At 38.9% G+C, this 24,418-nt stretch overlaps 1 protein-coding gene across 2 annotated transcripts in view; it reads left to right on the top strand.

The window, feature by feature from the left end:
* The window catches only part of Got2 (glutamate oxaloacetate transaminase 2), a 242,510-nt gene that overhangs the window by 197,369 nt on the left and 20,723 nt on the right, over positions 1 to 24,418 (top strand). For both annotated transcript variants that reach the window (XM_067140270.2, XM_067140271.2), the window contains exon 8: positions 14,898 to 15,048. In XM_067140270.2, the coding sequence (XP_066996371.1) occupies positions 14,898 to 15,048 (151 nt within the window). The remainder of the gene's footprint in view (positions 1 to 14,897; positions 15,049 to 24,418) is intronic.

Genomic DNA, 24,418 nt, shown 5'->3' with positions numbered 1-24,418 from the left:
GCCGACAAACCAGGGGTTATTCCCGAACTATGGAGGTGACTCGTATAAGAAAATTTAATACATTAAGCAAGAAAAAGTTACCAAAACATAGTCACCTCAAGGCAAAAAAGAAGGGGAGCTCGAGAGGGTAAAGCACTCTTTATCCCCGATTTACAGTTAAAGATATGTGAAGTTTTACAAAAGGGACGGCAATTTACATTTTTGAAGATAGGTTACATAATGAAGGTTTGGGACCTTCCCCGAGGGTTAAACTGCTGAGCTAGCAAGAAAATAAAGATGTTAAACGGCGGCCATTACCTTTGTGAAGAGCTGCTCCCGAAGGAAGAGACGCTACCCGCCCCCTGCTACACTTCCATACACTAGGCTAGATGTTGTTCGAGTGGCGGAGAGCCAGGAAAATCAGCAGTTTTTATACTCTTGGGGAAGATTCGAGACCTTTCAAGAATAATTAAGACACATCCACAGTCGTTTATTGGGTAGCTTACAGTTACACATCCAAATCGAAGAAGAAAGACACGATTGGTCAAAAATTAATTACAGAAATTCTGGATTGGCTAAGTTCAAAACTGGCGGAAAGAAAATATTTATATTGCCAACCCACAAATGAAAGAACGAACTTTAGTAAAGAACAAGCTTATGAATACAAAATTTCTTCAAATAAAGTTCTTCCACTTCGCACTAGGGTGCATGGTCATAGTTTTTTGTAGACATCTATCAGACTGTCCACACTTCTTGATCAATAGAAAACAAAACAAGTTGAACTCCACACAGTACTGACAACTTCGTAATCACAAAATTTACGGTAGTGACATCTTCTGAGAAAACTTTTGAGTTGATACAGTTGTTAAAGTTCAGAGTTTCTCCCGTAGAGGAGTATTTTAAGGCAGAAAATTCAAATGTGCGGCGTAGAGGTGTACCGGCTGGTACAGACCTCTCCCCCCCACCCCAAATGTCCTTCCACAGGGCGACACACAAGAAGTTTTTAAACAAAATTTAGTCATCAGTTAAAGAAAATTTCTGCTTTCTTGCAAACAAATAGTGGGAGAATATGGAGGAGACATTAAGAATTTCCAGAGTTTTGTAGAAGAATTTTGAAGAACATTTAAACCAAAAAAAATTTTTTAGAGTCTCCTTTTTTGAAGTAGAAAGGAGTGAGTTGAACTCCGGCTTGAGAGTGCCTTTGTTGCCTTAGAATGCCCACCACACGATGAAAATTTTGACGGCAAGTCCTTCCGCCGCTGCCGGTATCCGGTCGAGGTCACCTGGACCCCTCAAGTACCCTGAGATACCTCTCTCCCGCACTGTGAAAGGGGTAGTCGTGGTGAAGGACGCCTCACATGCGAAGTTTGTTTACAGTCCCCGCATAAGCTTGAGGTTGGTGCGCCGCACTTCAACCTGTGCCGGGAGATAGCCTCTGGCGCGCCATACACAGGACATCATGGGAGTGGAGTGGGCCCTTACCCCACCATGGTGGTGGTAAGGCGACGAACGGCTGCGGGGCACTGAAACAGTAAGATCTCGGCGGCAGAATTGTTGTTGGTGATTTCTTATTTTAGGGTACAATCTTGTTGGAGAGGCAGAGGGGCCAGCGGCGTGGAAAATTTTATTTGCCACTGATATGGTTTAGCAGGAGACGGGAGCTTGGTAATGGCCGCACGGGAAGGACAGCAGAGTAACCAGAGGGGAAAATCTTATACACTTATACAGAGCAGATAAGAGGCAAAGGGCAGAAGGCCTAAGATTAATAAAAAATATAACCTTCAGAGTTTTATCAATGTTTAGTGGCAAGGTTAACTAGGATATTATACGGGTTTAATCTGTGACGTATGTACACTAAAGATCCTCTCGGTGGCTGGATTGCTCACTAATAATGTAACAGGAGTTAGGAAATCTAGAATTATGCACGGCCCATGAAATCTGGGGGCAAGCTTGCCCACGGGAACAAAGTTTTTGACCATAACTTGATCTCCTACTTTTAAATTGGTGGGCCTCTGTCCACGATCATATCTTTCCCTAACCTTTTCATGAGAAACTTTAAGATTGGCCTTAGCCTTCTTCCAAAGATCTCTAATATTATCTGGATCTATTGTCTCAGGTAGAATATCACTACGAGACCAAAGGTTAGAGAGCGGCGTGATGGGTACAAACTTAAACATCAATGACGCTGGAGTGAATTTAGGCAATTCATGAACCGCCGAATTCAAAGCGAAGGCCAACCAATGCAGGGATGTATCCCACCTGGAATGATCATCATGATGATAGGCAATAAGAGCTAATCTCGGATTACGATTGACCCGCTCAGCCAGGGACGGTTGAGGATAGTACGCTGATGTTACATGTGAGATGGATATATCAAAACAGAATTTACGGAAGAGATTGGAGGTAAAGGCTTTAGCATTATCAGAAACAATATATTGACACGGACCAAAAGAAGCAAAGATGGAATTTAAACAAGAAATGGTGGACTGAGCGGTAGCCAGCTTAGTCGGAAATAACCATGAAAATCTAGTGAAGCCATCTACACACACAAGGATGAATTTGTTGGCGTTCCCCTTTGATTGGGGGAAGGGCCCTACGTGGTCGATATAGAGGCGTTCCATGTGGCGCGACGCTTGATGAGAAGCTAATAGTCCTAGCTTAGTGGACATGGTGGGTTTACTAAGCAAACAACATTTACAAGCCTTTACCAATTCACGAATTTCACCGTCCATACCTTTCCAAATGAATATCTCTCTGATCTTTTCTCTGGTTTTGAAGATGCCTAAATGTCCCCCTAGTGGGGTCTCATGGAAATACTTGAAGATCATAGGTACAAGAACAGCTGGAACCACAACTTTCATTTTCTTATCATGCCTCGATGGACAACATAAAACCCCATTCCTCAACACATAAGGGACATCATGTTCCCCAGAAGAAAGGGTTTCCATTATAGGAGCCAGCACTGGATCTTCACTTTTATATTTTTCGATATCCCTAAACAACATGGGAGCATCAGTTAGAATGGGATTTACACCAAGAGATATGGACTCGGGAAGTGAAGAATAGTCTCCCTGTTCAGAGTTCTCTACGTCATTAGAAAACATACTGCTTAGTCCGTCTGCCACAACATTTTCAGACCCTCTTATATGCCTAACATCGAATTGGAAGGCAGAAATTCTGATGGCCCAACGGGCTATACGATCGGTACGACGAGACCTAGCTAGGACCCAACTTAAGGCTTTGTTATCCGTTTCCAAGTCAAACTTGACATGTTCCAGATAAAGGCGGAACTTCTTTAACGCAAATAAGACAGCCAAACCCTCAAGTTCATAGACGGAATACTTGGCTTCTTGAGCCGATAGTCCTAGATGCATGGGCGATGGGTCGCCTCCCTAGTTCAGTCTCTTGAAGGAGGACTGCAGCCACCGCCGACGATGACACGTCGGTTTGGACGATGAATTTCTTCGAGAAATCAGGCATAGCAAGGACAGGGGCGTTGCAAAGAGCTAGTTTAAGGTCTTCGAAAGCGGCTTGATGAGAAGGTCCCCACTCTTAATTTGACGCCTTTCCTACGAAGTAAGTTCAAGGGCGCCGCTCTGTTAGCGAAGTTAGGAATAAATTTCCTGAAGAAATTCACCATGCCAATGAATCTGGCAATACCTTTGATGTCCTTGGGAGGTTTGAAATCACGGATGGCCTGTGTTCTAGAATGATCCACTGCGACACCATCGGGCGACATGATATGCCCTAGAAATGACATGGAAGGCTTAGCGAAAGCAACCTTAGACAACCTCACCGTTAACCCTGCCTTACGAAGGCGATTAAGGACCTCTTTCAGATGATCTAGATGTTCTTCAAAGGTTCCTGAAAATACGACATCGTCAAGATAATGGTACAAGTACTCGAATTTGATGTCGGAGAAGACCCTGTCTAGCAGTCTCGTAAGCACAGCTGCTCCCGTGGGGAGCCTCATAAAAGTTCCAATCCGTGGCAAAAGCTCTCAGATGCTTAGATTCTTCAGCTAGAGGGATCTGATTATACGCCTGATTAAGGTCTAAGATGGTGAACTACTTAGCTTTTCGAAACCATGAAAAACAAGAGTGAAGGTCGGGAAGGGGCACAGATTGTAACACCACCTTCCGATTTAAAGCCCTATAGTCAATCACGGGCCTGAAGCCACCTTGGGGTTTCGGGACTAAGAAAATAGGCGATGAGCATGCCGACTTAGAGGGCCGAATTATACCGTCCTTCAGCATCTGATCTATGATATCCTTCAAAGCCTTCATTTTAGGTGGAGATAACCTTTGAAGTGGATATCGAACAGGAATCGAAACCGTAACTTCAATCTTGTATTCGATAAGGTCAGTAACACCAAGAGTATCGGACAAAACATCTGGAAACGACTGGCACAGCTTACGAATACTCAGCCTGCTCCTCAGGTAGATGTCTAAGGTCTAACATCTCATCCTGGGTAGCCGAAACAGATGAACATGACACAGAATTACATTTTAACAAGGGGATTTTGAAATTACTAGCAAATTTGAAAGTGCACGACTTGCTCTGAATGTCGAGCACAAGACCGGTGTGAGACATGAAATCCGCTCCTAATATAATGGGGCAAGACAAATGCTTAGCCACAAACATTTTTACTTTCCAAATGAATTTCGAAATGCGAATTTTGGTATGTAGGGAACCTAAAATTTCTAATGGAGAGGAGTTAGCCGAAACGCATTGAACCGAAGACTAACAATAATCAGGAAATTTACAGGCAGACTTTAATTTAGAGTACCATTCAGCCTAAATAATTGAACAAACACTGCCTGAGTCTAATAGAGCGGTGACGGGTTCATTATTTAATTCGATTTTGAGAAATGGTATAGGTGCGGAGGAATCCGCCGCACTCCTAAGACATTCTTTGGGGCATTCAAATTTGAATTTGGAAGACTTCCTACCATGTTCCGAGTCTGAGATTTCGGATGGTTTACTTGGGGCTGAGCCTTGAAAAGATGAGTTTTCCGACTCAGCCGAAGCCACTAGTCACTTTTGATTATTGGTGGAAGTTGCACCTGAAGTTGAGCAGGAGCGGGTGCTATTAGTATTAGGGCAATTCTTGGCTATGTGGGAAAACGAGCCACATTAAAACAACGTTAGGATGACCCTGCTCCATTCCTTGTCCCACTTGATTTAACCAAGGGACACTTGTTCCGGAGATGATCTGCCGACCCACACGCATAACATTTGCGAACAATGATAGTTCGGCGAGGTGGAGGCCGAAAATTACTTAAAGACGGAGGGGGCTCCTTCGCGACATGTAATGTGTCGGCATACCTAACACCTTCGGCTGAGACAGCCATAGCCTCTAACTCTGCAAAATTTTGCGGACGTGCTGCGAAACACAAATATGACCTGTAGGATGGTGAAATTCCTTCCACAATGACCTGTACAATTTGATCTTGAGGGAAATGTAGAGCAAATACCCTAGTGTAAAATTTAATGTCTTGGATGAAGTTGGCAAGATTTTCATCCAGTCGCTGTACTCTTATAATAATACTTTTGAATTATATATGACGTAGCTCGAGCCGGAATGAAGTTGGCTAACAGGTGGGCATGAAAGTCTTCTATAGAGGATTGATCAGCTATGGCTCTTACTATTTTGTCTGAAAGGACACCGATGGCATAGGGATAAATAATCTGAAGAATTTGACATGGGGAAAGAAAAAAGACAAGGGCGTGATCCTGGAACTCGACTAAAAATCTTAAAATGAAATGACATCACTGGTAGAGTTAACGGAAAACTTGGAGATACCCCTAAGCAACATTGCCAATGGATCAGGCAAACTACTGAACCTGGGTGACATGGTAGGTAAAGGCCTAAGGGGCGGAGACGCTGCTTCAGAGGGTGCATTATTCAACACACATGGTGGTATTGAGGTAAGACTCTCAGATTCATTTTCTAATGGGGCAGAAGTTTGTTGAGTTGCCACGTTTTTTTCTACCTTCTTCACCCTTGGACGAAACCTCCTCGATAGCTACGTTTACCACGGCGGGCTGGTCGGTTTTGGGAGTAGCGGATCCAGATAACAATTGACCAACTTTACTGGACATTTTAGAAAGGTGTTCAACAAGAGCACTAGCCTCCTTACCCTGAAGTTCATTTAACTTAAGAGACAATAGATCGCTAACTCTATTGGAGAAACGGTACAATCTAGCTTGTACTCTTTTGAGTTGATTTGGAGATGGATCACTCACTTCAAAAAAAACTAACTACAGATGCTAGCTCAGTAGTATTGTCAGTGATAGTGGAGAGAGCCTCATCAATATCTTTCTCTCCCAATGTTGGGATACAAATTGGTAACTCTAATGACTCCTTCAGTTTGTTTGTGTCTACCACAACCATGCCTCCAGATTGAACATTTCTAATGGTTAATTCATAAATCAATTCCTCCTTGCGCAAATAGCCGGGATGGAGGACTTGGCGAGGGCCGGACATGATGACCAAAACTTGACAAATTTAGAAAAGTGGAAAAGGAAATTCCAGCAACTAAGACAATTGTTAGAGTTCAAATTAAATACAACGTTTAGCCATCAAAAGGGGCTTAATTGAGACCCATTCAACCACGCTCTGCTACCACTTGTTACAGAGATACCCGTGGAACAGCAGAGTTGAAAGAAGGTGCGGGCTGGAGTGGGTCTAACTACAAAGCTGAGATATTGATTAAAATTGAATTAAAGGTTATATTTTCAAAAATAGCAAAACAATTTTTACATAAAATTTCAGATTTTAACAAGTTACAACAAGTCAGATACAAGACCAGGAAAGCCAAGATTTAGACACACTTCAACGATCTGGGCTTCAAGCCCCACTTTTTACAATTTCTGAGCTCTCACCTCGCAACCACATTTATCAAGGGGCAGAAAACCCCTAATAACCTGGAGTACTCGCTCCCACGTAGCACTGTCAGGCCTCCTAGAGGCACATATCCAAATACAAGAAAGAGCTGACCCGCTCTCAATTTTTCAAGCCTATCAAAGGCCACAACGGACTTTACTATTAACTGCCCTCAAGGCACACTTACAAAGAAACAGGGCTATCTAGTACCCAACCTAATGGGCCTTAGTAGAAAAATAATAGGTTAAGTTAATGGCCCGCAACACCAAGTAGAATGGAGGCATGTACTTGCACTCCTACATGAAATCTTTTAAAACCTAAGAGGCACTAGGCCGATGAACCAGGGGTCATTCCTGAACTATGGAGGTGATTCGTATGAGAAAATTTAATACATTAAGGAAGAAAAAGTTACCAAAACGTAGTCGCCTCAAGGCAAAAAAGAAGGGGAGCTCGAGAGGGTAAAGCACTCTCTATCCCCGATTTACAGTTAAAGATATATGAAGTTTTACAAAAGGGACGGCAATTTACATGTTTGAAGAAAGGTTACATAATGAAGGTTTGGGACCTTCCCCGAGGGTTAAACTGCTGAGCTAGCAAGAAAATAAAGATGTTAAACGGCGGCCATTACCTTTGTGAAGAGCTGCTCCCGAAGGAAGAGGCGCTACCCGCCCCCTGCTACACTTCCATACACTAGGCTAGATGTTGTTCGAGTGGCGGAGAGCCAGGAAAATCAGCAGTTTTTATACTCTCGGGGAAGATTCGAGACCTTTCAAGAATAATTAAGACACACCCACAGTCGTTTATTGGGTAGCTCAGTTACACATCCAAATCGAAGAAGAAAGACACAATTGGTCAAAAATTAATTACAGAAATTCGGGATTGGCTAAGTTCAAAACTGACGGAAAGAAAAGATTTATATTGCCAACCCACAAATGAAAGAACGAACTTTAGTAAAGAACAAACTTATGAATACAAAATTTCTTCAAATAATGTTCTTCCACTCACACCAGGGTGCATGGTCATAGTTTTTTGTAGAGACATCTGTCAGACTGTCCACACTTCTTGATCAATAGAAAACAAAACAAGTTGAACTCCACACAGTACTGACAACTTCGTAATCACAAAATTTACGGTAGTGACATCTTCTGAGAAAACTTATGAGTTGATACAGTTGTTAAAGTTCAGAGTTTCTCCTGCAGAGGAGTACTTTAAGGCGCAAAATTCAAATGTGCGGCGTAGAGGTGTACCAGCCGGTACAATTATCGGTTTCACATCATTAGTTATATTCCTCTTTACACATTTATCATTGTCCCTTCATTTAACACGGTCCAACTTTAGATCTGCGACACCTATTATTATTATTATCATCATTGTTATTGTCATGATTATCAGCACTCGTCATTCTAAGCCATCACACTCCACGATCATTTATGTGGAATCTTAACCTCTTTTCATCTTTGGGTCCGTAGTCTTGCAAACGACTATCGGCACAGTCCGTTTATTTCGTACGTAGGATTACGGGTTCGAATCCTGCCCTCTACGTAACTCAATTTTACTCTGTCACATTGCCCGTATTTGTACACTCATTTTCTCTGTGTATATAATTAATTACATACATTTCTTCATATCACATTATCTTTCAACACAGCTTCATTATACGGTAAATGTCCCCATACGGAATTTATCTCTCTTCATTTCTCAACATCATTTTATTCAATTATTAATCACAGAGTTTTCAACTGACTTATTTCTCATCGTACGACATATTTATATTTTGACTGCATGATCTTTACAACATCTCTCTTCATATCTGATTTACTTCTGAGGTCACTTTCCACAAATAATCACAACGGCCTGAAATTATATTCGCCGAAATTTGATAATCATGATCACGTAATTATTAGTCCTATGTGGTCCGGCTAAAACTTGAAAATTAAATATCTGACAGTATTTATAAACTGTTGGACCGTAATTTAAACAACGCGTTTATTAGCATTTAAGGCTTATTAGCACCGGTATTATTACTCATAATTATAAATTCACAAATTTTAATCACATATTTTAATTCCGAATTAGATAAATTATTCTGTCATCAATGATTCCTGATTATATTAACATTTTATCCCTTTAAAATTTAATGTTACTGTTCATATTGAAAGACGATGTCTCATGAATTATTATTATAATTATTAGTTCGTGACATTTCCTACAAATTTTGTCAACGTTAAAAAAATCTTAACACAAGGGAAAACGCTGGAATCGCACGTGGCTGGATTTTCCATAACAATATCGTACAAATTTGTCATCAATTGACAGACATAAAAAGCAAACTGTGGGTCAGTTTGAACATTAAACACAAAATCAAATTACAAGTAATGAAAATCATTTTTTCCGTATTGAAAGAATCTTTATTTATAATAAAAGAAATTTATTTTAACTCAGCCTATTCAATACAATACAACATGTTAACATATTGGTTAAAAATCGTTCGAGACATGTTTCGCCCCTTCTGTGGGGCATCATCAGTCATATCAAATACCTCAAAATTCTACCAGACGTCTGGTTGGAAATTATAAAAATATGTTACCTGAGTGAATACATGAAAAAACATTTACAAGACCTTATCATTAACAAAATATCAAAATTAATTTTAAAATGTTACACTAGTGGACACGTTGGAGAAATTTTCACTAAAAACAAGGCCGTCCTATGTACAGTATTGACAATAATGGTAGTTAAAGTCTTATTTGGTGCTAAGTTCGAAGACAGTTTAAAATGTATGTACAAATGTTGAGAATGAATGCAAAATACATATAATTGCAATTTACTGTACATGTATTTTACATTGTAAAATAATGTGGAAAAAACGTTCCAAATCTTTTTTTTACTCCGGACCTCAATATTACGGTCCTGGTGCAGTCTAATCAGAAATGGCTTCAAGATGTGAAATTTTGTATGTGATGTATGATCAGCTCATGTAAAAATGTTGCATTACATCGTAATTCAACTTGGATGTTTATGTTGACTAATTATATTTTAGACTCAAACAAAATAGTTCGTCGAAGTTTCCATGGGCTAATCGCCTCCGTTGGACACACACTATGAAGACGGAGTGCCTAGTGCATGTAAACAACAGTTGATATTTGATTCAAAATGAACCATGTTGAAAACAGTAAAAATAATGGCTTGAATGAGGGCGCTTGAAATGTCATTAAAATCTTCCCAGTTGACTAGTGTTTTTAAGTTTCTCCGTGTGTTTATGTTGTTGAAGTATGGGGTTTCAGTTTTATTGGTTGAATGGGCGACAGTCAAAATGTTGTCCGATGTAATTAATGTTGAGCTGCCTTACGTATGTGAAAATCTTAAGTGTTGTTGGGCTGTTACCTTATTGCTAAGAGGTTTTTGAAGCACGAGAACACTAGTCAATTGGGAAGATTTAACGACATTTCAACCGCCCTCATTCAAGCCATTATGTTTACTGTTTTCAACATGGTTCGTTTTGAATCAAATATCATCTGTTCTTTACATGCACTAGGCACTCCGTCTTCATAGTGTCCAACGGAGGTGATTAGCCCATGGATATTTAAACGAACTATTTTTATTGAGTCTAAAATATAATTAGTTAACATAAACATCCAAGTTGAATTACGACGTAATGCAACATTTTTACATGAGCTGATCACAAATCACATACAAAATTTCACATCTTGGTGCAGTCTAATCAGAAATGGCTTCAAGACCGTAATATTGAGGTCCGGAGTAAAAATAAAATTTCCCACGGAAATTAATACAGATTTGGAATGTTTTTTCCACATTATTTTACAATGTAAAATACATGTACAGTAAATTGCAATTATATGTATTTTGCATTCATTCTCAACATTTGTACATACATTTTAAACTGTCTTTGAACTTGGCACCAAATAAGACTTTAACTACCATTATTGTCAATACTGTACATAGGACAGCCTTGTTTTGGGTGAAAATTCTCTGTGTCCACTAGTGTAACATTTTTAAATTAACTTTGATATTTTGTTAATGATAAGATCTTGTAAATCTTTTTTAATGTAGGTATTCACTCAGGTAACATATTTTTATAATTTCCAACCAGACGTCTGGTAGAATTTTGAGGTATTTGATATGACTGATGATGCCCCACAGAAGGGGTGAAACATGTCTCAACGATTTTTAACGATGTTTAACTAATATGTTAACATTTTGTATTGTATTGAATAGGTTGAGTTAAAATAAATTTCTTATATTATTATAAACAAAATCAAATATCGAGAAAAACTCGACTAGATTAATATTATAATCCATGCATGACTTAAATCTCTACCCTACACCTACGTACAGTAATTATATGTACAGCAAATTAAACGCATTATATGACCCAACATTTATAATACTACTATTTAATTCCGTACATGTATACTAAATTTAGAATGGACTCGGGAAGCGATCCATTTTGTTACATGCAGTAACCAAGTCAAAATTAAAACCGTTTCCCGTCCCATTCATGGTAACATCCCCAAATAAATGTACATATCAGTACTCATCTGTAGTTAACTCCACGGCAGGTTTTCCGGACGAGAGGCCCATTTGGCCCCTTTTCCGGCTTACGCCCTCATAATGGCTGGCTTCATATTACCTTCATTATGTATTCCACGGCACTCCTCCATTATGACACTGATTTATTAATTATAACATATTAACACTAACACACTGGAATTAAATTTTACATATAATACCACTACGTCACCATAGACTCAATTTTATCTCTGTACACTATTTTATCTTCGTACTTTTTCCCGCACAAAGGATTGGCCACAAAACGGCGAAGTGTCTATTATATCGCCCGGCGTGTTTCACGGTATCCGACACGGCACGTCTGAATTAATAACAAGTCGCACTCTTGATGTGTTCATTATTACGGAGGTTTTATTTCAGCTACCTACAATACAGGCCCAATTATTCAGTACGATTTTCATTTACTGTCCGTCACACAGTTTAGTACACCTACTTTCACTGTTACTTTAAAAGAAGCTATTATATCACTCTTAACTACTATTACATCTTTACGTGAAGTCACAATATACCACTCGTAGTCTCAGGCCGTAGCATGATCTGGGGTGATCTAACTTTAATCGGCCCGCGGGTGACTGGAACACAACAACATCGCCCGATCTCTGAATACAGTACGCAAGTGCGGTTGTAAGTACCCGCAGTCGTCTGTAGAAATGAGTTGGTACGTAAAACTGAGGTAGGCTGTGGTAACGAGTGTTCCTTCCACTCGTATATATTGATGGAGAACCTTACTGGTGGATTACCTGACGTCATGCCTTGGAAAAGGGGGGGGGGGGGATTTCTCAAATCGGCACTCGCAGTTTGAACTGGAAGTTACAATTGATACCAAATTAATCCCCTCATCTGGAACATACACCTGGTTTAATATGATCTCCTAACGATCGCAGATTTCGGAGATATTGACAGATATCACTCCACGATAATTAGCGGGTTTCATAGCGTCTCTCACGGCGTAGTCATCTTTCGGCCAATAGCATTTGAGATGCCCTGTTTCCAAGAAATTCAGTCTTCAATTTATTTAATTTGGAGCTTATTATTTATTATTCTTCTACGCATGACATCTAAAAATCTCCTTAATTTGATTCATATACTTGCAATACTTGATTAATTATTACTTTCGAAATTGACACTTTATTTCATATCTTTCAAGATGGTACTCTTGGCTAGCTAAATGAATTTTGTGATTGGACTAGAGCAAGCAGTTCATTTGAATTTTCCTTTGTAACAACTTGACAACACATGCCCTGAGGCTCTGATCATTCCCATTCTCCAATTCCGAGAATACGTTACATCACAAAGTTTCTGCTCGACACAAATATACCTTCGCAGCGCTAATGTTGCAACCTTCCCATTGTTTTCTGGCTTGCCTTTCTCTTCTTGTACGCAACATATTTGTGAACATCCATATCTTCTGGTCGCTAAATTAATAGGCCCCCTACCGAGAACAGCCCTCTACCCATTGTGACAGTCTAATCTTTACAGCTCCTCTATGCCGCGTACTCAGCTCGATATTTCAACATTACCTAGGTCTGAATATTGTCAACCAATTTTCTTCATTTCAATACACGTACCATATTCTACTTCGGATATCAAATCATGATTAAATTACGACCCCTATCACACGGGTTGAATACAATATATTGAAGATGGACAGTTTATACAGTAAAGTTATTTTTAGAATTTAGACGAGGACTTCCAGTCTCACAACAATTGTTTTATGTGGTTTATCTGTTATGTCAACTAAGACAACACTAAGATGGACTCTTTTAGATACTACATTAAAAAAATTGATTTTATCAGTGACATTTAATTGCAGCATACTATTAGCAATATGTTTTTGTAATTTTCTGTTAACCCACTGAGGATGACTGTAGGGTTGAAACATGTATGAGTGAAAAGACTCCTATTAGATAGTGTCTTTATTGCAATCCTCCTATTCAATATAATTGTCTTGTGTTAAGAGTTCAACCATCCATATGGAATGAAGTTCATTACATGGAATTTGACTGGATTGTTTTATTATATTTATGCTATTCTTGAATTCTGGTTAATTTTTATTGAAAAGTTTTGTTGTGGTTACAACCATCTAAAGGTGCATTTTTTCTGTGATTCACATCAAATGACATCTTTATTCACTGAAAATGTTCATAAAAAAAGAATATTCCACATACATTAAGAGAGGGTGAGAACTAAATAAAAATAAAAAAGGTACCCCTGACCTTTCACACAAGACTGGCAAGCTGTTGAGTTCAGATCATTACCATCTACAGTGCATGTTGAGTACAGCTCATGTGATATTTTTATCATGGTTGCATTGTCCAGTTCCTGTTCCACAGACGTTTCATTTCCGTATCAATCATATAGAGAGCATATTCGAAGTACCGGGCGAGTTGGGCGCGCAGTTAGGGGCGCGCAGCTGTGAGCTTACAACCGGGAGATAGTGAGTTTGAACTCCACTGCCGGCAGCCCTGAAGGTGGTACCTTAAGGCCACAGCTGCTTCTTTCCCACTCCTAGCCCTTTCATATATCATATAGCCATAAAACCTATCGGTGTCAGTGCAATGTAAAGCCAATTGTAAAGAAAAAAGTGGAAGGTATACAATGTTAGAAGCAGACATGGTTAGTAAATCTAGTAACTACCAGAAAAACATCCACAAGAATAATTACTGCAGTCATAAGCATAATTTCAGTTGTAGATATTAGAGAAATCTCAGCAGAGATTAAAATATGTTCATTAATGTAACATATTTTAAATACTTAGGGAGAAATTTGCTACTGTTGTATTTATATTCACTCTTATTGTGTCACTGCTTTATATGAGAAGTTTAGAGGGCACAGTTGTAAAATGTCACTGTACATGTACCACAGTTTGGATGATTCATCCTCCCTGTCCGAGACATCATGTTCCATTTCGAAGTCATGATTGCTTTGAAAACTAGGTGCAACTTGGTACATCTCCACTATAATAGCTCTCTTCATCTTAAATATTATTTTGTAATTTAATTTAACTAGAAGAGTTTCTTCACCAACTGTTTTGCTAACTGAGAGTAATTGTCTACCAGTACTAGCCTTGTGTGACATATTTACTAACTGCCAGTGCTAGCCACAAGCACTGTCTGCCAATACTAGTTGCTGTTAAACTAGCCTAACGTGTCACAGCCTTTAGACAGCTGCTAGTAATGCTCGAAAAGCAGTAGTTGGTATCCTGCAATGTAGCCCCTGTGTTTGAGTGTTTTTGAAGGTGTTGGCTCATTTCCGGAAAGAAATAATATTTGACAGTTGTGGTTCCCAACGAATTGGTGTATGGACTGATGAAAACTAGGAAACATCATGGGGGTCTGTTGGGATTTAAAATTGCCTGCAGGAGCACTGCAGTAATAATCCGTATGTGAAGGACAAATGGGCTCTAGTCCTGATTATGCCTTCTTTTTTATTGTTTCAGGTTGAAGGATGTGAAGGGAATGGCTGACCGGATAATTTCCATGCGAACACAGCTCCGTGATAACTTGAAGAAAGAAGGTTCCTCTAGAAATTGGTCTCATATCACTGATCAAATTGGCATGTTCTGTTTCACTGGAATGAATCCACAACAGGTATGAAAACATTTGCATTTTAACTAACTAGTAACATACAGGGCAGCAGTTTAAAAATTATGAGGGCTACAACATTATTAGTTGTGCTGCTTACATAATAACTTGTCCTCCACTGAATTAGGACGAGAATATGCTGTTACCACCTGAGTTTGTTTACATCGACTTGCCTACTACCAAAAGTTCACATGTTGAAGTCAGGGAAGCTTGTAAACATAAAAGAAAAAGTGTATAAAAAATGGTTCAAATTATGGGAATTATACGTACCAGAGAGAGGTAGAGTAAATAATTATAGGTTCTAAGAAATCGTGGAAATGCTTGGTCAAGCAGCAAGGAAACCTTCTTGGACTGTAATAAGGAATCTTAGAGGTGGAAAACGGAAACGAATAGCATTTTGTGTAAATTACGTGAACTCATCAAAGATGGCACGCACTGTACAACGCGAGTAAACGTGCTCCGCAATTCACCTGCCATATCAGCCAGATAATAATTTTAATATTCGTGGGTGTGCTAGTGCTTTTTTTAAGTGTGAACTTCAATAGCCGTTAATTACTATGACGCTGAAGGCCGTAAATGAACATCTTTCGAAGTTCGAGAATAAATGGCAGAATTCCAAGCATGCTTGGAGGAAGCCATGGCTGCTGGCGCGACCAGTGCTGCCAACCCAGGGGACACACTAACCGGCCTCGCTTCAGTGTTCCAGGACTTTCGGGAAATAATTTCAGAGGAATTAAGTGAAATGAAGGAGGAGGTAAGCCATCTACAGGAACGTCTCGACCAGCTGGATATGCTGATTGACGAGGCGGAGCAATAAAGCAGAAGGAACTGCCTACTCCTTCATGGTGTCTGTGAGACCCCCGATGAGGACACACATACGCTGTGGTGCTGAGTACGTTAAACAGTCTGAACATCGAATTGTCTATAGGTAGTATAGATCGATGTCATAGACTGGGCCGTATGAAGAGGACAGCAGCTGAGGTGGTGTCCGCAGGACCGAGCTCGATAGCTGCAATCGCTTAAGTGCGGCCAGTATCCAGTATTCGGGAGATAGTAGGTTCGAACCCCACTGTCGGCAGCCCTGAAAATGGTTTTCTGTGGTTTTCAATTTTCACACCAGGCAAGTGTTGGGGCTGTACCTTAATTAAGGCCACGGCCGCTTCCTTCTCACTCCTAGCCCTTTCCTGTCCCATCATCGCCGTAAGACCTATCTGTGTCGGTGCGACGTAAAACAACTAGGAAAAAAACCGTGTCCGCAGGAAATAGGCCAATTATCATTAAATTCCTCGGGTACCATGAAAGAGACTGCATCTGGCGCGCCAAGCGAGCTCTTAAAGGTACCAAATTATTAATCACCAAATCTCTGACATCCACAAGGAAAGAAGTATTGCGTAAAGCTCGGGACTTCTGGGGTATGCGGTGGGTTTCGACACAGGAGGCCGCATTATCATTCATTTAGAAGATGGGGAAAAGCTACACATTAGCTCACCTAATGAATTGAACTTACATGTGAGGCAGTTAAGTGGATTATCGGAGTGATATGACCATTGTTATGTTCACTAAATATTATTATTATCATTATTAGGTTTGTTTACGTGTGTGTGTGTGTGTGTGTGTGTGTGTGTGGGTGTGGTGCCTTAACCAATCAGAAGTCCATTTCTTCAGGAAATCTAGGTAAGATTTTTTTTTTTTTTTTTTTTTCCGCAGTTGAAGTGTGCCCGTTAATCAGGTTGCTACGGTATTTCCTCATGGCAATGACCTCTCTAAGAATAGCACACCCCTCACACCTTCCCAGAACATAGATGCCAGTAACCTTTTGAAACAAGAACTATCACTATATCCTTATACTCTCCGTTGTTGTCACTTGAACAGCCTAAGTTTGCCTGCACACATTGACGAAATTCAGGCTATATTTAATAAAAATAGCATCCATTTGATAGGTATTAGTGAAAGCTGGTTATCGCCATCAAATCCAAAAAACATGCTTCACCTTGACGGCTATAACCTCTACCACCGTGATCGTACAAATAAGAGGGGAGGAGGTATTGTTCTCTACTGTAGAGTTGACCTGAAGAGCCGTGTCATTTGTACCTCATCGACCGGTGAATTGCCGAGGACGGAGTTTATGTTCGTTAAAGTAGTTGCTAGTTGACAGAAAATACTTATTGGAGTGGTTCACCGACCACCTAAAGTATGTTACTGGATGGAGTTTGAAATGCACCTACTTAACTTGCTACCAGCCTGTCAACATATTATATTAGGGCACTACAATACAAATCTACTTACGAAGAAATACGATACTAAGAAACTAGAAGACTTGTTTTCCTCATATGACTTGACTATCCTTCCCTCTGACCCTACTAACCATGTACGTACTGCCAACATCATTTCCCACACCTTAACCCTTTGACACTCAACCTATATTCAGCGGTTTGCTCGAAGACACACTAATTTCTGTGATTTTCCAAACAAAATTACAAAATATCAACACGTAAACAGTTTAAAACACATTAAAATAAAATAAATCACACTAATACAGGAAACAATGAGCATTTCAGAATTGAATATACCTAGGACGTATTGTCATTCGTAAAGCCAAAAAAAAAAAAATATTAAGTTTTGAAAATAAATTTGAAAAATAAATTGTGGTTTTCAATGACAGAAAAATCTGCAATTATTGCAGCTTCCTTCTTTACTCTTAGACGTGAAAGAAAGAACATTTAATTCTGAATAATTTGATATCAATATGATGTGTGTGCTGCAATTATCTCATGAAGCATGGCACAAAGTTATTCACTGTACATGTAACGGTCATCGATCTCAGGTCCTTGCGGTCCGATGCACGGTGAGCAGCTGTGACTGTGTCATTTCCCACATAATGGGAATCACTTTCGGCAAAAGAAGGTCATTATTACTGTCTTAATCATCTGAAAATTCAAGGATATCGGCCTCATTAGGCCTTGAATATGGCCTAGCCATTACGATAAAAAGACGACGCAAGCACGTGCATTCACAGATATATGAAAAGTATTAAAATTATTGTTTTCGAAGTACAGCGAACACACGATATACCAAAGAAACGAAATAAACTCTGCACTAAACTCATAGCAAGATCAAATTGTTGTATTCATAAGCTAACCAAAACAGATCCACGTAATAACAACTTCAAATAACAACAACATAAACATTCACGGTCAACAGATTTCATTTGTCGAAAATAAAAATATTTTGCAGGACTGGTGGATATATCTGTAGAGTAAAACGCAAATTCAGTGCTTCAAGGTACCGTCACGATCAACTGTTACGATTTAACAGCCACGCAAATGACCAAAATCCCTAAATAGGACAGAGCCGATGTATCTAATTAAGAAATAATTTTATAAGAAGTTTGTGACATTCTGATTAGTTATTATGACCTATTTCAATCATTTTAGTCAGGCTAAATAGCTCGGACGGTAGAGCGCTGGCCTTCTAAGACCAACTTGGCAGGTTCAATCCTGGCTCAGTCCGGTGGTATTTGAAGGTGCTCAAATACGTCAGCCTCGTAGCAGTAGATATATTGACACATAAAAGAACTACTGCGGGACAAAATACCGGCACCTCAAAGAAAAGAACTCTTATTGAACGTAAAGAGGTTTTAAACTTAGTGTTGCCTCCTGGTAAAAAAAAGAATGACATTTTGTCTCTGGTCAAGTTTATGACTCCAGAAAATGTAGAGTGGTTGAGGAAAGTTGTAGATGGTGTGCCTTCTGATGACTTTAATGACTTAGAAGAATATGTAAGTGACAGTGGAGAAAATAAATCAAATTTGTAATGAACACTGCATCTGTATGATCTTATTATTTACCAACATATTTCTCTATAATGTTTAAAAATCAATTTTAGTGATTTGTTTTTTCATACATTGAAAAAAGAAGTAAATATTGATTCTTTTGTGAATGTCCTACTGCAGAAGTGTATTTTGTTATGATTTAAACTTTTTTTAGATAAAATATGGGGTTAAGAGTTAGAGCAAACAGTCATTAACTCGGAAACTTAGGTTTGAAATATGTTAATGGACTAACGACTTAAGACGTGTCTTTTGCGATTAAACATATGTACTAATAAACAATATTTTGAGTTAAAGTAAATACCTGCTAACCCTAGGAAAGGATTATACTTGTAATATAACTTCAAAATAATAGCCGATATAAATGTGTGTTTGATTGGCAGAGATTCTGAAATTTTGATAGTGTTTTTCTCAGAACTTCATTTTCTGACTTAAGTCGTTAGTCTACCCATGTCCTCAATTTAGAAATACTCCATAAGTCTCCTGTAAAACAATCAAGAAGCAGAAAACTCATACCGTGTATTACCATTACCCTGCCTAGCAGACAAGTTTTGCGTGATACATCCCTATTCCTCAAGTGTAATTTCAATAACATCATTGTCCATCTCCCCACCAGCTCTGTTGTTTGCAATATCAACAGAATTATTTCCTTTTACGGTGAGAATATATTCAAAATATTCCCTTCCCTCTGTACATTTTTTCCCTGGGATCTACTATGACTGCACCTAATTAACCAAAAACACTATTCATTTAATTTCCTCTCTAAGATTATTTATTACTGTCCAGAGATGTTTCCCTGCTGACTGATTAAGCCTTTCTGGGTTACTACAAATATTTTCCCACCACTTCTCAGATACAACATTTCTTTCATATACGTACAAGTTCCTATTCGCATCAGTTCTTGTTTGGAGCTACTTCTGATATGCCCCCTTTTCTTTTTTTTTTTAATGTTTATAACCTGCCCTCGTTTCTTTATTCCACAAAGATCTTTGCTTGTTCCCATCTTTATACATTGTAGTTCCTAGCATCATCTTCCTGTTTCTGCTATAGCATCCCTCTATTCCACCCATTCTCTTTCTATATCCTGAATCTGCTTACTGTCTAGTGTTAAAAACTTTTCACTTATATCCATGTGTTTCTGTCTTATATCCCTCATCCTGAAGATTTTCTAGCCTTATTTGGCTGCAAACTGATTACAATTTCCCTGTCCTAGGCCTACAGTTATGCGGTTCACTACAGATTAGATAGTGGTCTGTATCATCAAGAAATCCATGGAATACCTGCTCATTCCTAACAGATTTCCTGAATTCAAAGTCTGTTACTGTCCGTCAGATTATCAGACCAGAGGCTGGTTTAATGAGTAGCACCTTTCATAACAGACAGGCGCACTGGTCGTGCTCTACACCACCCTTACCCCAGCAGCTTCCGTATTGTCACAGCCTTGGATGAGACTGGCCTGTGCCAAGAGACACATGCAAAAGTACTGCATCCATCAAGAAATGGCAGTAGGCAGTTACGATATTGTCCGTTATGGATCATAGTGTAGCGGTGAATAGCCTTAGGCTAATCCCATACCAGCACAGAAGTTCAGTAAACAATTTCCATTCATATTAGCTTCTAAATCTTCCCCACATTTACTCTTCACTTTCTCATATCCTGCGGTTCTATTTCTTACTCTCGGCACTGAAGTCGCCCATTAGTGCTCTCCTTTCCTTGCTGTTGACCCTGACTACGATGTCACTCAACGCTTCATAAAATTTGTCAACTTCATCCTCATCTGCACCCTCGCATATTGAATAGACTGAGACAGTTATATCTGCCCTCATCATTTGCTCATTGACGTGCCTAACAGAAACTATGGTTCGACTGCCCGGGCATTGCGTGATTTTATGCTGGGGTATGTAATCTAGGCAATATTCTGAAAAATCTCTAGAATGTTACCTAAGCATAAAATGACATTACTAATTTGTCTATAAATCTTAGTGCATAGCTAACATATTATGTTAAGTGCGATATAAAACAAGACACTGAAAATAACTTACATTTACAATAATGAAGTGATGGAACCAACTAGAGGGAAGAATATTCTGGATGTGGTGCTGGTAAAACCAGGTGAGCTCTATTGAGAAACCGATGTTAAAGAAAGGAAGATATTAGGACTATTAGGCAGTACCATATGGCTGATAAAATAGGCATGAGTAGGTTTTTTACATGTAATTATGATTGGTAGAAAACAGTAAATAGAAATGTAAACACTCTGGGATTGGTTTAAAGCAATTGTTGAGGAATGTGAAAATAGGTTTGTACCTTTAAAAGTGGTAAGGAATGGTAAAGGTTCACTATATTATAACAGAAGTAAAGAGACTAAGAAGGAGGTGCAGTTTGGAAAGAAAGAAAGAAATGGCTTTGGAAGTAAGGAGAAATTAAAAGGACTTACTAGGAAATTGAATCTAGCAAGGAAGTCAGCTAAGGTAACAAGATGGCAAGCATAATTGATGGTCATACAAATTTTAGTGAAAAATGGAATAGTATGTATAGGTACTTTAAGGCTGAAACAGGTTCCAAGAAGGATATTCCAGGAATCGTTAATGAACAAGGGGAGTGTGTATGTGAGGATCTTCAAAAGGCAGAAGTATTCAGTCAGCAGTATGTAAAGGTTATTGGTTATAAGGATAATGTCCAGATAGAGCAGGTGACTAATACTAAAGAAGTATTAAAATTTACCTATGACAACAATGACATTTACAGTAAGATACAAAAGTTGAAAACTAGAAAAGCAGCTGGAATTAATATGGTTTCGGAGGATATACTAAAGATGAGGAGTTGGGATATAGTACCATATCTGAAGTACTTATTTGATTGTTTGCATGAAGGAGCTATACCAAATGAATGGAGAGTTGCTATATTAGCCCCTGTATATAAAGGAGAGGGTGATAGACATAAAGCTGAAAATTACAGGCCAGTCAGTTTGACATGCATTGCATGTAAGCTTTGGGAAAGCATTCTTTCTGATTATATAAGACATGTTTGCAAAATTAATAACTGGTTTGATAGACGGCGGTTTGGGTTTAGGAAGGGTTATTCCACTAAAGCTCAACTTGTAGGATTCCAGCCAGATATAGCAGATATCCTGGATTCAGGAGGTCGAATGGACTGTGTCGTCATTGACCTATCTAGGGTAGGTCATGGGAGACTACTGGCAAAAATGAGTGCAATTGGACTTTACAAAAGAGTGACTGAATGGGTGGCTATGTTTTTAGAAAATATAGAATTAGAGTAGGCAAAGCTTTATCTGTCCCTGTAATAATTAATATGAGAATTCCTCAAGGCAGTATAAATGGACCTGTAATGTTTTCATATATATATATCAATGATATATGTATAGAAGTGGAATCGGAGACAATTTTTTTTGCAGATGATGTTATTCTGTAGAGAGTAGGAAATAAGTTACAAGATTGTGAGCAACTGCAAAATGACCTTGATAATGTTGAGATGGACAGTAGGCAATGGTATGATAATAAACGGGGTTAAGTCAGGTCGTGAGTTTCACAAACAGGAAAAGTCCCCTCAGTTTTAATTACTGTGTTGATGCTGTGGAAGTTCCTTTTGGGGATCATAATAAGTACCGAGTTCTTAATATAAGGAAAGATCTTCATTGGGGTAATCACATAAATATTATTGTAAATAAAGGGTACAGATCTCGGCACATGTTTATGAGAGTATTTAGGGGTTGTAGTAGGGATGTAAAGGCTAGAGCATATGTCTCTAGTAAGACACCAACTAGAGTATGGTTCCAGTATATGGGACCCTCATCAGGATTACTTGATTCAAGAACTGGAGAAAATCTAAAGGAAAGCAGCTCGATTTGTTCTGGGTGATTTCCGACGAAAGAGTAGCGTTACAAAAATGTTGCAAAGGAGAAAGGAGATGAGCTGCTCGACTAAGGGCCGGTTTTACCATCTGCTGGTAAAGTGGCTGGCAGCTGCCCGGGAGGTAAACTACCTAGGGGTGTAAATCAGCCAGTACTTTGCCTTGCATGCAACCACCTCCGCGCAAGCGCTGGGTAGCTACCCGAAGCTAGACACCGATGTACGGAGTTTAGACTGATTTTCAGCGACTTCTCGCTTTCGAGTGTGGTGCTATCTATCGTCAGGTGTATGAAGCTCATTTCGATTGTCGTATTTGCCTGTGCTTGCATCTGTTGATTATCATCAAAAAATCTAATAAGGGGAGTTTTAAGAGTTATGGACAACGATTTATGGCAAGCTTTCTTGATTTTAATCTACAAGCTTCAAAATCAATACCTAATTGGGATTAAAATCTCGATTACATTTTCTTAAGACAGTTATAACCTGTCATGTAAGGCAGCATTTTTGGAAAGTATTCTCGTAGTAGTAAGTATATCTATTAAATTAATTTGATTCCTTTGTTCACAATGCATCTACAGTATGGTTGATTTATCACATTTTAACATATTTGATACGTTCACACTTCTATTTTAAATAACTGACATTGATTCTAGTAACTTGAACTCGTGCTATGGGAATGGAGCAAACATCCCCCTTGGATGATTGTGCTTTTACACTCAAGGCCATCACAGTCCTAATTATGTATAAGAGGAGGATCCATTTTGGTTTTAAACGCTCAAATATTCCTAATTAACCACGTTATAATCTTCAAAACTGTTAATTCACAGTATTTTTAACATACTTTCTATGCAATATCCCTATTTTAGATGTTCAACATTTTATGAGATCATTTTCCAACATTTTTCTCTATAGTTTATAAGATTAGAAAGATCCCATATCCAATAATTTTTAAGATTGATATAGGCTGATGATGCCCGTTAAAAAGTGAAACATGTATGTATGACTTTTATGTATTATGTATAAATTTTAACCATATGAAATAGTGGATTGTATTGTATTGAACAGCTGGATCTATAAATATTATTATAATATTTGTGATATACGCCATCTTCAATACGGAACCAAAATGAGAATAGTTACTTGTAACTAAGTGGTATGTTCCGAGCTGTCAGTGGAGAGATATCATGGGAGGACATCAGTAGACGAATAAGTTTGAGAGGTGTCTTTAAAAGTAGGAAAGATCACAATATGCAGATAAAGTTGGAATTCAATGGGACAAATTGGGGCAAATATTCGTTTATAGGAAGGGGAGTTAGGGATTGGAATAACTTGCCAAGGGAGATGTTCAATAATCTTCCAATTTCTTTGCGATCATTTAGGAAAAGGCTAGGAAAACAACAGATAGGGAATCTGCCACCTGGGTGACTGCCCTGAATGCAGATCAGTAGTGTTTGATAGATTGGTCAAGTCGCTCGCTCTGTAATAGTCTTTCTAATTTACATTTAAAATTTTATTTTCGTTCCCTGCCGTTTTCTTAACTCTTTTGAACGCCCTTCCATGTACTATATACACCCACATCTTCCTTACAGACTTTTTGTCTTTGAGCATTCTATCTGCAGGCTTCTGTGAATTGATAAGTATTTCCACAATGCTTTATTTGCAACGAGCTCTGTGACCT

Source organism: Anabrus simplex, chromosome 2, assembly GCF_040414725.1.
Source record: "Anabrus simplex isolate iqAnaSimp1 chromosome 2, ASM4041472v1, whole genome shotgun sequence".
Taxonomy (NCBI): Eukaryota; Metazoa; Arthropoda; class Insecta; order Orthoptera; family Tettigoniidae; genus Anabrus; species Anabrus simplex.
Note: the sequence above shows the minus strand (reverse complement) of the source record. Positions and strands in the feature narration are given on the sequence as shown.